Raw genomic sequence first — 17000 nt, 5'->3', positions numbered from 1 at the left:
GTATTCTCCTCCGCCAAGCAAAAATCAACGCTCGCGAGGAGACAAAATCTAAATATGAAGTGAAATCAATGCTGGTGGCAAACGCACACACAAAAAAGGCGAGAAAACGCCGAGTGACATAAAGAAAGTTCAAGTCGTGATTGAACGAAGTAAAACAGAATGAGGCCTTATATCTTTATCATTTGTTTCGTCACCCTAGCTAGGGCCGTCAGCTGTGGTGGTTTCATGAATATTCTGTATGACGTTAAGATTTCCCAATCAGCTACGATGTCGACATTTGTTACTGTGTGTCGCCGAACGATGTAATATCCACTGTCGACGTCTCCGTAACAAAACAATGTATACAGGTGAGAGAGTATGGTTGTGTCCCTCTCACTTCCCTTACGTGCATTTTGGTGCAACTCGATGGAGTTCTGCTGACCTGGAGCCCGACGTGTTTGCTGGTCAGTGGGCGCGGTCCTGTGGTCTGGCTGGCAGCGGGTAGCTTGTAGTTATTACAGAAAACAACGCCTGATAGCCATCCTTTAAGGAAGCAACATTATATATATATATATATATATATATATATATATATATATATATATATATATATATATATATATATATATATATATAAAGGACAATCACAGATGGTCGTGGTTTATATTATCAGAGTGGGTTTAAATTCTAATGGTCATGATTTAGTTACAGTATTGTGGTTAATAAGTATTACAAACGATCGTGATTTATAGTTAAATGACCGTGGTTTAATTTACCACAGAGGGTCATAGTTTTTCATATGCTTTTAATCTGCTGCTGTCCCAGAGCGATGACATGTAATGCAAAATGGTTAGGCTCGAACGCAGCTATCACGGTGTGCAATTACCATTTTGTAATTACTTATTTGTACTGTTAGGGGAGGGAGTTTTACATACACAGGGCCCAATCTCTAGAGCTTTCCTCTCATACATTTTCTACTACTATTTGCTGCATACATGCACAATTTCATCATTAATAAATGGTATAAGAGCAGCGGTTGAATGGAATATTCATACATCACTACGAACGTAACTCCCTGACGATTGTGTAATGACGATGACACAACCTTATTTAAAGTGATTTCTCACTCGCCGTGTGTGTGTGTGTGTGTGTTAGTCATCTAAGAATACATCATATCGCGACATATCTGAATGAAATCGTGATTAACCGAGTGATCTTAATTTAATCACAATGGAAGGAGAAATGTGGTCATTCCGGTCTTGGCTTTCACTTGGACCCGTGGGAAGTCTGCCCTCTTCGATTACCGCCAGAACCTCCACAATACCTTGCACCCCTCTCAGGCACCCGTGCACGCTGCCGGAGAGCGTGTATCACGACGTCATTTCAAGCGGTGAGGGTAGGAGGGGCGTCGCTTGGCGGGGTGAAGGTGAGGCTCGGGCAGCGCCGCCACTCGCAACCACCACAGGTGGCTCACCCCGGCCAGCACGTCCCGCCCTCCGCCCAGCCTTACTTCCGTGTCATTCGTTAACTAACGCAGAATAAACAGAAAAAACAAAATCCTTCAAATCAAATTCGTTTAAGGTATGACCGCCTTTTGTAAAGCTGTGAAGGTTATCAGGAATATATTACATACATTAAACGCATTTGACTTATTTTTTTCCAGGCGAGAGCAACTTTACGGAGAGTTCACAGACAAAGACAGAATTTTAAGCGTCAAGTTAGGCTTCTAAAGACTGGAAGAATGAATTCAACAAGCCATTTTACTGAGACGAACTCCGGTGTATTGGAAGCGCCTTACCGAGCTGCCCTTCACAATGATCAGTGTAAAGCAAAACAAAGCACACGACTGGGGAAGACCTCATCACACAATGCACATGGAATAAAGTTCGTTTCTCGTGAATTTCAAGCCAAGAAATAAGAACTGGTCTCGCTTTCGAACACAGGGAAACACTTGAGTTGATAAAGTGAGGACATTCTGCACCAAGTGATAACAATCAAAAGAAAACGAGTCTTTTGCAGGACAACTTGAGGAGTCTACTGATAAGTCATCTTATTTTGCCAGCCAATTGTGTTCATTCGATACGTGATGAAAGGCATCTCGAAGGAGGATTTTCTTGTCTCGGAACCTGTGTCAACATTCTCTCTCTCTCTCTCTCCCGGTAAGGACATATTCAGTCGGACTGTGTACTGATGGTGTAACCTTAACGGTTGGTGTTCACATGGCATGAAGAAGACTGGGAACCACTGCTTTGGATGGTCCGTACACAAGTCGTCACCCAGCCACCCATTACATGGTTGAACCTCAGCCTATACCAAAGTCTCTCTCTCTCTCTCTCTCTCTCTCTCTCTCTCTCTCTCTCTCTCTCTCTCTCTCTCTCCAGAACCACATTTACATTCCCGCAATGGGCAAGATTTCCCTCCCTCGATGCACACACGTTTTGCTATCTTCCTGAAGCCAGTTTCAGCCAATTTATGTACAGTTTTGTCTTCCCGTTTGATGCAAGTTCCAGTTCCAGCCTGGTCCAGGCAACATTACCATGCTGGATATATGATCGTCACCTCCCTACTCAAGGCCACTGTCCGCTGCACCAAGTTATAACTTACGTTCAACTTATCTGATTCAAATTCCTCTCTCGTCCATGCGTCTCTCAACTCCTACCAAAAAGTTCACCTGCCTTTCGGACTCGTTTCACCAAAGATCCGTCGAAGTTTCACTGTCGAAGAGGCCTAGTATGACGGAGTATATCTGTACGTATACTCAAGGAAGGACGTCCATCACGCCAGACATGACCCCACACTAACTCCACCTCCTGGTATGGATGTCGCGTCTGGGAACTTGTGAGGAGTCCATGGTAAACCTTTAACTATGAACAGTCTCTACACATGCCACCAGGCCGAGGCCCAGACCTTCGTAATATGAAGCTTAACCAAAACGATTTTACACCAACCTGTTCCGCCACACTGAAGTAATCTAAAGCATTTACGATGTTATCATGAATGATGTGAGGTCAAACAGGTGATGGGAGGACTGGTGAAATCCGTTACTTCAACTGTGTAAAATACCAGTGATTCCAAAATACTGAAAACCTTCTTGTTGACCATGTTTGGTGAACACCGTGAGAAGGAAGCCATCCAAGACACTATATAGAACTTTACACAACTCCCATCCAACATAAGTTGTTCACTTAGCAAAAGTAAAGGAGTGACACTTACCCGGGACCTTCTCTCCGTTGAAGCGCATCTCGACCGTGTGTCGGATGGGAGAGTAGGGCACGAAGGAGGCCAGGAACCTCTGCTGACCCAGGTTCCTGACGTGGGACGTCACATGGCCTCCGTTGACCAGGATCTCCAGGTTGCCCGAGCCAGCCGATGACCCGTCGACTGAGTCAAGTAAAAGGGAGTTCCTCTTAGTGATAAAACATATCTCAAAAATACAGTATCAGTCTCTTAATGAAGTTAGCTCGTCTTAGACGGAGAATATTACAGACACCACAGGACTTCTGCCTTCAGGAGGCCGTGTCAGATATACAATATTCAGTACACAATAAGACATGCTATAACACATCAGTGCCCAACTTACTCTCGAACTCGACGTGTCTGCCGACTATGCCGTTGGGGATGGTGCCGACCCGGATCTCCTGCGAGTTGTACACGTAGCACCTGAGGCAAAGGCAATACCACATTAAAACCTGCTTCAGCGGCATCACAAGATGAAAAGCGAGGACATGAACACGACGAAATGCTTCACAATATTCAGGAACGACAGCAGAATATCATTAACAAGATCTTTCATAATAATATTCGGTCGAATGTTTTGTAAGCTCGTGTAAGGAAATATGATCTGTGGTCAGCAAGTCTCGTCTACCACTCCCACGATACATGAAGTGACCTCAACGGTCGTCACGAAGCCTCGATAATTTCCCTTCTGTGCAATGCATCTTTTGTCAGCAGATTCTCAGTCAGGCGTACATGACGTCTGTGATGCGGTTGGAAGGGCACGTCAGACACGGCTCAAGGAGAACAATGCAGAGGAAAAGACGGGTGGTGGATCACCACACACTACACACAATGGTCAACGCTCAAGGGACACACACCGAAGACACTCGAGAAGAACCTCACGCAAAGCTACACACACACACATACACACATTATACCTGAGGAAGACGGAACGCCTCAGGGGCAGAGCACAGCAGCCACACCTGTGTTATAAATTACGGGGTATAGTATGGTCTGTGGGGGAGGGGGATACAGGGGGAATATGAGGGAGGGTGACAGATACCATACAAGGGGTAGGGGATGACAGACACCATGGAGGGGAAGGGGGATGACAGATACCATGGAGGGGAAGGGGGATGACAGATACCATACAGGGGGAAGGGGATGACATACCATACATAGGGAGGAGGGATGACTCATACAAGAATAATACGGCAAGGAAAACGTTAAGACCAGAAAAAGATGTAAGGGTTGGAGATCACAAGATGTAAGGGCTGGAGATCACAAAATGTAACGGCTGGAGATCACAAGATGTAACGGCTGGAGATCACAAGATGTAACGGCTGGAGATCACAAGATGTGAGGGTTGGAGATCACAAGATGTGAGGGCTGGAGATCACAAGATGTAAGGGCTGGAGATCACAAGATGTAAGGGTTGGAGATCACAAGATGTAAGGGCTGGAGATCACAAGATGTGAGGGCTGGATATCACAAGATGTACGGGCTGGAGATCGAGTTATGAATAAATTTGTGTTATGACAAAGCCTTGAAACAAGCACTGAGAAGCTCCAGACGACAATGACACAAAGGACTGACGAAGTCAATATCTGAAACGAGACTTGCTGACCTGATTTTATAAGATTTGAGGAGACATCTGGACAAACCTTGGGAGATGTGTGTGTGTGTGTGTGTGTGTGTGTCCTCACCTGAAGGGGCTGCCGGGCACCCGGGCGTCGCCCACGCGCACGTCCACCACGTACTCGCCCACTTCGTGCGGCGTGAAGCCCGCCATCACCTGCCCGTCAGCCGTGCTCTGCGTCGCCACTGGAATCATCCGCTTCCCCGGACCTGCTCGGGCCGATGGTGGCACGCAGTCAGTGTTGGCACGGTATGGTTAACATCAGTGTGCATGTTGGCAAGGTTTGGGTAACAGTGCACAGGCTGGCAAGGTGTATGCATCTAGGTGCTTAACACTGACTAGGTCCTGCTGTGTTGTGAATGTGGAACGGTAAACATGTCAACACGGTTTGGATGTTGTTAACATCCCTCCTGCTACAGTGTTTATGTTGGCAAAGTATGTCATCATGGTGTAGATGTTGGCAAGAGGTTGATGCTAACGTAGTATGAATGTGTGACACTTTATGGAGGCTGCCTACCATGTTGTGAAAACTGACCCGGGGCAATCACCTTTTCGGCGCCTGACATTTGGCACCGTGAGTCAGGCGCTGAAAGCAGTTGGTGTGGTATATATATATATATATATATATATATATATATATGTATTTTACAATGACCATCCTGGCAAAACCTGTCCCAATCAAATGCTTTCTTTGTACCACTTTATCTGTGTATATTTCGACTTTCCTAACTGAAGAAAAATACTTGTCGCAGTTACCGAAATCTGATCTGATGTGCACAATATGGAATATTAAAATTTACCAGAAGTCTTTAATAGAGTCCCACGGAAGTCATGGGACACGTCGCAACGGAGTCCAAGTTACACTACTGTTCCGGAATAAGTCAATCTTTTTTTTCTGAAATCTATTGTATGATTGTATACCATTTTTCTTATCTAATCGTCTTATAAATTATATATATATATATATATATATATATATATATATATATATATATATATATATATATATATATATATTGCAGTTTCCCGCGTTAACGAGGCAGCGCCGAAAACAAACGAATGAGATGCAATGAGATGCAACGAAACCAGTTTTCCAAGGAAAATGGCCTTTCATTAGTGTCCAAACTGCTAGTGCCACGACAATGACAAATGTCCTCGAAAAACTAAACGTACACTTCCTTTTCAGGATCACATCGCAGACTGTAACTCTAAGGTAGCCGGATATATAGCCCGATCAGATAGGATACGATCCGGAGACGCAGCGCCTAATATTTTCCCGATAATCTAAAGACCTCTTTCATCCCTCACTATTTGAGGATTAACCACCTCAACCTACAAATGTAAGGGGTTTTGCCGAGCTGGGATTAAGTGCAAATCAAAAACCTTTTGTCCCATCGGAATTGTCATATGTTGGCATTTAAGGTCCCCCGTGGTAAAGTGGTTAGCGTTCTTGGCCGTAAAAGCATTCGCAGGCCGACCAGGGTCGAGTGCAATGGTCTGAATCCTGGTTGTGGCAGTCGGTCCACAGTCAACCCAGCGGTTCATCCACCTTTAGGAATTAGCGAATAAAATGGATACCTTTGGCTCTGACACACACACACACACACACACACATATATATATATATATATATATATATATATATATATATATATATATATCGTTTGAGATGGCCTTGATTACGTCCCAGTTGCCCGTGCTGACGCCAAGCGAATGCTAAAAGTGCGATTACTAAATACAATATTCTGTCCGTTAGCTATGCTTGCACGTTATGCCACTGTCAATGTTAACATGGCTTGCTACTTGATACGGTCAAATTTTAAACATCGTGAATATGTTTGACTGACATTGAATAGTGTAGGCTTTGCATAATTATCGGTGATTATCATATTTGTGGGAAAGGTTACATAACGTAAATCTCGAGAAAGTCTGAATATTCACGTCAGAATACTTACATACAAACTATGTACGTATGGTGTAAATGTGGTAACTGACACTGGTATGCTGTGAATGTTGACAGCATCTTGGTATAGTATGAATATGGAAATTATTTTGTGATCGTTAGTGTAATTCAAATGTTGGCAAGATGTGAGGACCAGCTTTGTGAATGCTGGCACGATATGGGCACCAGCGGTATGAATGTTGGTATGTAGGCAATAACTATGAATGTTGGTATCATGTGGACATTAGCTGTGTGAATGTTGGCATGATGTGGGTGCTAGCTGTGAAGGTTGGCATGATGTGGGCACTAGCTGTGTGAATGTTGATGAGGGCACTAGCTGTGTGTGTTGGCATGATGTGCGCACTAGCAATGAATATTGGCATGATGCGGGCACTATGTGAATGTTGGCATGATGTGGGCACTAGCAGAGTGAATGTTGGTATGATGTAGGCATTAGCTGTGAATGATGGCATGATGTGGGCACTAGCAGTGAATGTTGGCATGATGTGGGCACTATCAGAGTGAATGTTGGTACGATGTGGGCACTAGCAGAGCGAATGTTGGTGTGATATGTGCACTAACTGTGCGAATGTTAGCATAATGTGAGTACTAGCTGTGTGAATGTTGGTAAGATGTGGAAACTAGCAATGTGAATGTTGGTATGATATATAGCTGTTAGAATGTTGGCATGATGTGGAAACTAGTGTGAATGTTGTCATGATGTGGAAACTAGCTGTGTGAATGTTGATGTGATGTGGGCACTAGATGTGTGAATGTTGGTTAAGATGTGCACACTAGCTGTGTGAATGTTGGTGTGATAAGAGCACTAGCTATATGAATGTTGGCATGATATGGAAACTAGTAGTGTGAATGTTGTCATGATGTGGGCACTAGCTGTGGGAATGTTGGTGTTATGTGGGCACTAGCTGTGTGAAAGGTGGCATGATGTAGGCACTAGTAGTGTGAATATTGGCATGATGTGGGCACTAGTAGTGTGAATATTGGCATGATGTGGGCACTTGTAGTATGAATATTGGCCTGATGTGGGCAGAGGCAGTGTGAATGTTGACTTGATGTGGGGATTGGCTGAGTGAATTTAGGCATGATGCAAGCACTAGCTGTGTGAATTTTGGCATGATGTGCATGCTTGCTGTGAGAACGTTGGCAGGATGTGGGCATTAGCTGTGTAAATGTTGGCATGGTTCTATAAGTCAGATGCATAAGTTAATATCAGGTTAGCATTTGTCAGTTTGTATGTTGACATAATGCATATGCCAGTATGGTGTGTAATGTGGCATGATGCAAGTTGGCAGGGTGTCAGTGATGGCATGATGTTCATGTTGCCTTTAAATGTATCTGGCAAGGGGTGAATGACAGTGTGAATGCTAACAATAATATTACAAACAAGACTGTGTAGGTTGGCAGGGTGAATATAATAAAATGAGTATGTTGTCGTGCTATGAGTGCTGGCATGCTATCTATAAGGCCTTTGTGGTGTAAATAACATATCATCCCCCTGGCATGGATAAGCATCCATCATATACATCAAATACTACCACAGCAATCCATAACACACAGGCTACAAACTCTCTCTCCTATGATAAGAAGTCCCTTTAAACACACTCTCTTCCTTTTCAAATAATCTTCAACTGGTCATGTTACCTGGAAAGTTTAATGCCCATATTGGTCAATGACACTACCTTGTAACTGGGTACATATGTTAATATCATGAGGCACTGATATGGTGATGTGAAGAATGTTGGCATGGTACAATGTATGGTGATATGGTGATGGCACTATGATGAGTCAGTGTGGAGGATGTTGGCACATAACAAATACAGTATATGGTGGTGTCATAATGGGATGGCGTGAAGGATAGCACCATGGGAGAATGCCAGATGTGTTGCTATGGAAGAAGTTGGCATGACTGAATATGGTGGTCGGGGTGTGTGTCAGTACAGTTTCAATAGTGTGATGGAGCCACCTTTGTAAACTGGCGTGGATAATGTTGATATTGCATACATGCCAAAGTAATGCTGTCACTGTGTTTACATATAGTCACTAGTGGCTAGTACTAAGTTACCCTTGCCTATAAAGTTGTGATGGTTGATGTTTAGGATATATGATGGACACATTTGTGTACAGTATTTCAATAGTCTTGCCATTTTATTAGGTTAAAGATGAAATAAAAATCTGGGTTATCTTTATTTCTTAAACAAGATAAAAAATCAATAAAACAATTGTTCTCGGTATTAAGTATTAATTTCAAAAGAACTCAATCAATAAAAGAACCTGAATTAGAAAGCTGTACTTACAAAGAAAGACTTCTTGCTTGGGCTGAATATATATAGCAAAAAGATAGCTAACCATAATTAAATCATATACTAATCAGCAGATTTATGGTGTTCTCAGATTGTCTACTTGTGCTGCAGTGAAATGAATTTGGTACATGCACAGTCTACTCTTAGAGGTAGAGGGGTCATCACTCACCAAGATGACCTGGGGGATGCAGGTGTAATCTAGAGGATGCACAATATTTAAAAGAAAGGTAATCTCACTCGTGTCAAGCAAGACATCTACATCACCAGTGTGGGTCCATGAGGTGTAAGAGAGAGAAAAGGAAGGGATACCTGTGACTCTGGCCTCTTAAGGCCTCTGAAGAATATGGCTTGACATAAGTGTCACGGGACCCTGCGGGTCTCCTTCATACGACTTTGGCACCCAACTACACTACCTAAATTTCTTGAATAGGCAAAAGCACAACTCAAACTTCTAAAATTGCAGGCAGATACTCTATTGATCATTTACTCTATATTTACACTAATTCACATATACATATAATATCAGCTTGGTCGAAGTCAGTGTCGTTAAGGAGAGATCCATGGGTCATCAGGTGTCGCATGGATGAGGTCAAGTCAGTCCAGGTCAGGTCATAGCAGATGCCAGAGGTACTCCACATCTGGAGGGCAGTGGCCCAGGATCAAGGGACAGCACCCAATTAAAAAGTACAACAGAAGAAGAAAAGTGCAAATTAATGAAAATCAAAATGTGCGACAGTGCAAACAGAAAAAAAGGCTAATGGAACAACATCACATAGAAAAATGAACATCAAAAATTCATCTGACAATGATACTCCTCATCATTAATACCAGGATGACATGCTGCATACTGAAATGTGTCTTGCTTCATGCAATGACTAACATGATGCAGACAAATGTTCCATATTTCCAAGAGACTCTGAATGATACAAAAGTTACTGTATTAAGAAGAATCCCTCAAGATAATGATAATGCGAGAAGAAATCATTGAAACCAAAAACTACAGATGACCCAGTGTGCATAACCATCTTGGTCTTACCTGTGATTCTGACATTCACTTCTTCCTGGCGGAGTGGCTGAGGTGTGCTGACGGTGAACTCAGCCTGAGAGCTGACAGACACGAGTCTGACACCAGGTCCACTCACAGACACTCTGGAAGGGTCAACGGTGTTATGTGTGGCCATCCTCTGCAGGCGGTGACTTACGGCATCCAGCACATCCACAGAGGTGGTACTAGAGCTCAAGTCTGGTGGAGAGAAGGCTACAGGTTAAGTCTGATGATTCTTGTGTCACCCTTACTCACCACACCTTTTTCTCAAATTCAAAACTTCATTCCTCACTTTCTTTATTTCTGAAATGTCAGTCTCACAAAAACAGTGAAAGCAAACATATACAACAAATCATCTTGCCATCTCATCCGTCATCAGTGTTAACTAGATTCTGATAATGTTCCTGGATGTAATGCTACTTATACTCATCTTCAAATTCCAGCACCTCACACTTCCTCGCCCTTACTTTCGACAGCTTTTATACCTTCTCATACCCTCGCAATTGTACTTTTTACAACATAAAGGAAAACGTTCACCATTTAATTACCCAATACTGCCCATTCCTTGTGCATGACTACAAGAGCAACCTATGTATTCAACCTCTGACAATGTACAAAAGCAATGAAATAAGTATAACCCTATCAAAAACTGATAAAATATATTCATAATATGAGTACAAGATAATACATTCATAAATATGCTAAAAATAACTTTCTGAGACCTTTAAGGCAAAAATCTAATACAGTGCTTTTGAAACTTGAGTTGTTTAAAGAAATGCATTTCATTTACTAATCTAGTGTTTGCCCCCTATTAATGTGTGCACTTGTTATGCTGTGTTACTCAAAACCATCCTCCTCAGGTAATGCTCTGAAGACAGATAGACACTATACAGCTGAAGACAAATTCCAAACAATGGGGACTTACAACAGCACCCAAGTATACAGAGGGAGATTTAGGCAAGTCTAATGTTGGAAAGAACCATGGAAGATGGTATGACATGAATCTCAAAGTCTTGCATCCATGCTCAAACAGCATCACAGACTGCAGGGTACATCAGCAACACTGTGAGACATTGGGTATATATCAGTTACACAGGTTCCAAACTTACAGGTGGTGGACTCCATGCTGTGGGCATGATCTCTATTAGTGCGGGGGTCCTCCCTCCTGACAGTGATGGTGTGGTCCATGGCAGAGGTGTGCCCATGCTCTCCCCTGGCGCTTCTCCTCCCGTCTGGTGGTAACCCGAGGGGAATGTTGCCTCCAGAGTGGGCAACGGCTGAGGTCATTCGCCGTTCTGGGAAAACAAGTTACCTCGAATCACAACTGATCTACATGTATGGTAACCCTGTCCAGTACGGATAAAACCAAAGCCACAAGAATGGTTACATTGGTCATGCTATGAAACATTAATTGCATGATCTAAAGGTGCACAATAACTAATCACTCTTCATTTCTTACAGTAATATTCTTTTTATTTCTAAGTAATTTAATGACTAAAACTTCAAACAATATATCAATGACTACTGTTTGTTGTAAGACAGGATTATCAAGGTAACCAGGTTCAAAAAGAATTGCTCTATCTCCAGTAAGTCTCGAGAATTGCTCTAGCTCAGGCAGGTTGGGTCCAACCGTGATCTATGGGATTACTGCCATCTCGTATAAAACCTGAAACAAATAACTTTTTGTTGGGACAACAATTCCTTCAAACTTATACATTTTTGCCGTCCAAGATAAGATTCTCACTTTCCACACATTCTTCAGCACTCCCAGTACCTTCATCCCCTTCTCCACCCTATGACACTCCTGCTTCCATGGTTCCATTCACTGCCATGTCTACTCCCAGATATCTATAACACTTCCCTTCCTCCAATTTTTCTCCATTCAAACTTTCCCTTACCAACCTGTCCCTCAACCTTGCTGAACCTAATACCCTTGCTTTTATTTACAATCACTCTCAACTTTCTTCTTTTACACTGCAGTTTCTCACTTAAATTTGCCATCAGTGCTGTATCATCAGCAAACAACAACCGACTCAATTCCCAGGCACTCTCATCCTCCACAGACTGCATATTCACCCCTTGCTTATACAAAGAGTCACAACAAAGCAAACTATACAAGCTGGTCATCATCCCCGAAAGATTTTGGGGAGTCATGTGTAGTTGCCCTTGACATATCTATGGCTTTTGACTGGGTGTGGCACTAGAGTCTCAACTCTAAGCTCCCCTCTTTTGGTTTCCCTCCTTCCCTTTGCTCCTTCATATCTAGCTTCCTCTCTGGAAGATCTATCTCTGTGGGTGTTGATGGATCAGCCTACACCCTTTTCTCCATCAACAGCAGTGTCCCTCAAGGTTCTGTTCTGTCCCCAACACTTTTTCTTTTTTTTTTTCAATGATTTCCTCTCCTCCAAAAATTATTCCCTGCACGTGTATGCTAATGACTCAACACTGCATTCATCCAAATCATTCAATTCTGCTCCTTCTCTCACTTGATCTGCATCTCGTCTTAACACAGCTTCCTCAGTAAACTCAGACAGTTTATACCCATCTCTCTATCAAAAACTCCTCACAACCCTAATCTCTCCTTTGACAGTTCTGTAATTACATCTCTAAACTCAATGAACACATTTGGTATTACCGTAACATCCACTCTTTCTTGGAAACCTCACATTACAGGAATAGCTAAGTCTGCCTCTAAGAAACTGGGTGTCCTGTTTATATATTGAAACTTCTTTTCTTCTGAAGAGTTGCTCCATTCATACAGGGAACTGATTCGTCCATGTATGGAGTACTGCTCTCACATCTGGGGTGCTTCTAGCTCGTTATCCTTACTTGATAAGTGAGGGATGCTGAGTCGAAAATGATCCATCTTACACACTGTTGCTGCAATGTTGGTTCACTTTCCCTCTTCTATGGGTATTACTTTGGTTTTTCTTTCCTAGAGCTGGCTGCTTGTGTGCCTACACCACTCGCTAGACCACGCAAAACTCAGCAAGCTGCCGTGTCACGTGATTATTGTGTGGCCATCAGCAACTCAAGGGTGGGCTGTTTTGAAAACTGCTTCTTTCCCTACACATTGAGGCTTTGGAACTCTCTACCTTCTCATGTCTTTCCCAATTACTATGACCTGGCACATTTCAAAAGACAGGTCTTTCACTTCCTCAAAAATTCATAAATACTTTCCCTTAGTCTTTTCTTTTTCTTCTACATAATTCTCTCTATATTTCAATTAAGGCCTGGATTGATGTAGACTTTTGTCTGTGACTGGAGCCTTCATAATAATAATGATAAAAAAAGTTAAAGGCTGCAGTAGACTTAAGATATAACTCTTCACTACATAAGATATAAAGTGGAGAGTTAAGAGACGATGTACAGAGTTAAAAGAGTTCGACCAAGATATCACAGAGTATAGTTGAACTTCAACATGCTGTGGAGAGATAAGGAAGTTGGATGACATGATGAGTATGGTTTGGTAAAGAAACAAGGGTATGAAAGTTAACCAAGATGTAAGGGAAAGTCAACAGACTTAGTCATGGATAAAGAAGTGGAGCTGAGAGTTAAGGAATGGTACCAAATCTGAGAACTATAATGAAGAGTTATGAAGTGAAAAATCAAGAATATACTGAGGAAAGTTATGGGAAAGTGGTGGCAGGAAACAGGAAAAGGTCAAGAGTTGTAGGACAGCTGCAAAAGTTGAGGAATGTATGAAATCAGTGAGATTATCACCAGCAGTGTGCAGAATGTCTCAACCAGCTGACTCCTGGATGGGACAACATGGAGAAAGAGAGAGATCATAACATCAAATCTAGGTTGCTAAAACAACAAGCACATTTTTTAAGTATCTATAATAAATGGCTTCTTACCTCCTGATGTGTTTAGTTTCTCTTCCGTCCTCCTAATGTTTGTGCTTGTGACTGAGGAGGAGGAGGACGTAGAGGCAATGTTGGAGGCAGTGTTGATGTTGGTGGAGGTGAAACGCTCATCACTCAAGAGTAAAGCTGATCTTTGCTCGGGGGAGAGGCGGGGTTGTATGGGACGATCCTCAATCGATTCACCCGCATCAGAGCTCTCATCTGAGGGTGGGATAAACCAGTTGGTCAGCACTGACAATCATCAGAAAATAACCCTGCTTCATATGGATGGATACAACTGCCATGAAGTGAGCTTGTCAAATATCTTCACACAAAAACATATGTCCTCTCATAAAATAATTATATACAACCAACACTGACCAAAAAAGTAACAGTTAATAAGTGCATATCTGAAACTAAAGAACATTTTTCCTTTCTTAGAAAGGCATCTCAGACAAATACAAACACTCAAACATGAATCAAGGTATCAAGTTTTCCCAAGATCCTAGTCAAAAGAACCCGGCAGCTACACAGGTACTACCCATGTTCCAGGGAGAAGCTTTCACCAACAAAAATTATCAGTTTTTATTCATATCTAATAATTTTTCATGTACTCTAAAGTTTTGATTAACATGAATAAGTTCTAACATTACTACTAAAGAATGTACTGTTGTTCATTGGGAAACAGCCAACTTTGGATGCTCCCTTGTAGCCTCCATGAAACAGTTCAAATATCTAACTGCATTCAAAAATTTCTATATATCTTAAAAAACCAGATATACTTTATATCAAACACAAACCCCAAGAAGATCTCTGTCAGCCTCAGCTCTACTTATCCTGGTAGTTAGAATCCTGACACCAACAATTTGTGTCAGTCACTCACCATTGCTCTGGAATACACTCAGGGAATCCAAATTTCATCAACAAGTAGAGTTCTGGAAGAAAACTACTCTTAAATGTATGTATCAAAACAAGCATCCTGGACTAGGATTCTCAAACACACACACACACACATATTTTTTTCATACACATTAGCCATTTCCCGCATTAGTGAGATTGCGTCAAGAAAAAATGACTAAGCCTCAGACGTAAAAATCCTCACTTGGCCCACATCTCTGTTCCTTTTTTTGAAAAAGTAAATCTGGAGAGTAGGATTTCTAGCCACCTGCTGCCATCCCTTTTAGTCACCTACAACATGCAGGGAATATGTGGGAAGTATTTTTCTCTGCTATCTCAACAGGAAACAGCATTGCCACCCCCTGGGTCAGTGAGGTAGCGCCAAGAAAAAAGGGAAAACAAGGCCGCATTAGTTCACACTGTCATGTGCAATGCCCTGAAATGACAACTCCCTATCCACATCCAGGCCCCACAGACCTTTCCATAGTTTACCCCAGGCATTTCACATGCCCTGGTTCAGTCCACTGACAGCACGTCAACCTTGTTATACCAAATCATTCCTATTTAATTTGTTTCTTGCATGCCTCTCACCCTCTTGCGTGTTCAGGCCCCGATCATTCAAAATCTTTTTCAATCCGTTCTTCCACCTCCAATTTGGTATCCCGCTTCTCCTTGTTCCCTCAACCTTTGACACATATCTTCTTTGTCAATTTTTCCTCACTCATTCTCTCCATATATCCAAACCATTTCAACACATCCTCTTCTGCTCTCTCAACCACACTCTTTATTACCACACATCTCCCTTACCCTTTCATTACTTACTCAATCAAACAACAACACACCACATATCGTTTTCAAACATTTCATTTCAAACACATCCATCCTCCTCAGTACAACCCTATTTATAGTCTATACCTCGCAACTATATAATATAGTTTTGAACTACTATTCCTTCGAACATGCCCATTTTTGCACTTTGAAATAATGTTTTCTCTTTCCACACATTCTTCATCACTCCCAGAACCTTCGCCCCCTTCCCAAACCCATGTCTCACATCCACTTCCATTTGTTCACAGTCAGTCTCTAGCTGTCATGTGTGATGCACTGAAACCACAGCTCCCTAACCACATCCAGGCCCCACAGACATTTCCATGGTTTATTCAAGATACTTCACATGCCCTGGTTCTGTCCATTGACAGCACATTGACCCTGGTAAACCTTTAACAGACTGCATACTCGCCCCTCTCTCCAAAACTTTTGCATTTACCTCCCTAACAACCCCATCCATAAGTAAAATAACCATAGGGACATCACACACCCCTGCAGCAGATCGATATTCACGTTGGTACACTCTCCTCTCTTCCTAATCGTACAAATGCCTTACATCATTGGTAAAAAATTTTCACTGCTTCTAGCAACTTACCTCCCACACCGTATACTCTTAAGACCTTCCACAAAGCATCTCTATCAACCCTATCATATGCCTTTTCCAGATCCATAAATGCTACATACAAATCCATCAGTTTTTCAAAGTATTTCTCACACATTCCTCAAAGGGAACACCTGACCACATATCCTCTACCATCTACCACTTCTTAAACCACACTGCTCTTTCTCAATCTGATGCTCTGTAAATGCTTTCACCCTCTCAATCAATACCCTCCTATGCAATTTCCCAGGAATACTCAACAAACTTATGCCTCTGCAGTTTGAACACTCACCTTTATCCCCTTTGCCTTTGTACAATGGCACTATGCATGCCACTTACCGCATTAATGAGGTAGCAAAAGGAACAGAGAAAGAAAGGCCACATCTGTTCACATCCATTCTCTAGCTGTCATGTGTAATGCAACAAAACCCAGCTCCCTATCTATCTACATGCATAATGTAGAAGGTGACTTATAGGGTTGGATGCAGGTGGGTGGAAATCCTCACTTCCTGTATTACTTTCCAAAAGAAGGAACAGAGCAAAAAGCCCCGGGAGGAATTTTCCCTTTAAAGCTCAGGCACCTCTTCTTGTTGCTACCTCACTCATGCACAAAATGGCAAGCATGTATGAAAAAAGATATACCTCACTAACGCACGAAGTGGCGAGTGTATGAAAAAAAGTATA

At 42.3% G+C, this 17000-nt stretch overlaps 1 protein-coding gene across 1 annotated transcript in view; it reads right to left on the bottom strand.

Moving 5' to 3' along the window:
- Window positions 1-17000, bottom strand: part of jbug (filamin-type immunoglobulin domains fbug) — a 152943-nt gene that overhangs the window by 60043 nt on the left and 75900 nt on the right. Inside the window, 6 exon segments of the mRNA XM_071694600.1 lie at window positions 3193-3360; window positions 3560-3639; window positions 4902-5043; window positions 10134-10340; window positions 11252-11437; window positions 14003-14212. Coding sequence (XP_071550701.1) covers window positions 3193-3360; window positions 3560-3639; window positions 4902-5043; window positions 10134-10340; window positions 11252-11437; window positions 14003-14212 — 993 coding nt within the window.

Source organism: Panulirus ornatus, chromosome 57, assembly GCF_036320965.1.
Source record: "Panulirus ornatus isolate Po-2019 chromosome 57, ASM3632096v1, whole genome shotgun sequence".
Lineage (NCBI taxonomy): Eukaryota > Metazoa > Arthropoda > Malacostraca > Decapoda > Palinuridae > Panulirus > Panulirus ornatus.
This window is presented reverse-complemented; position numbering and strand designations above follow the sequence as displayed.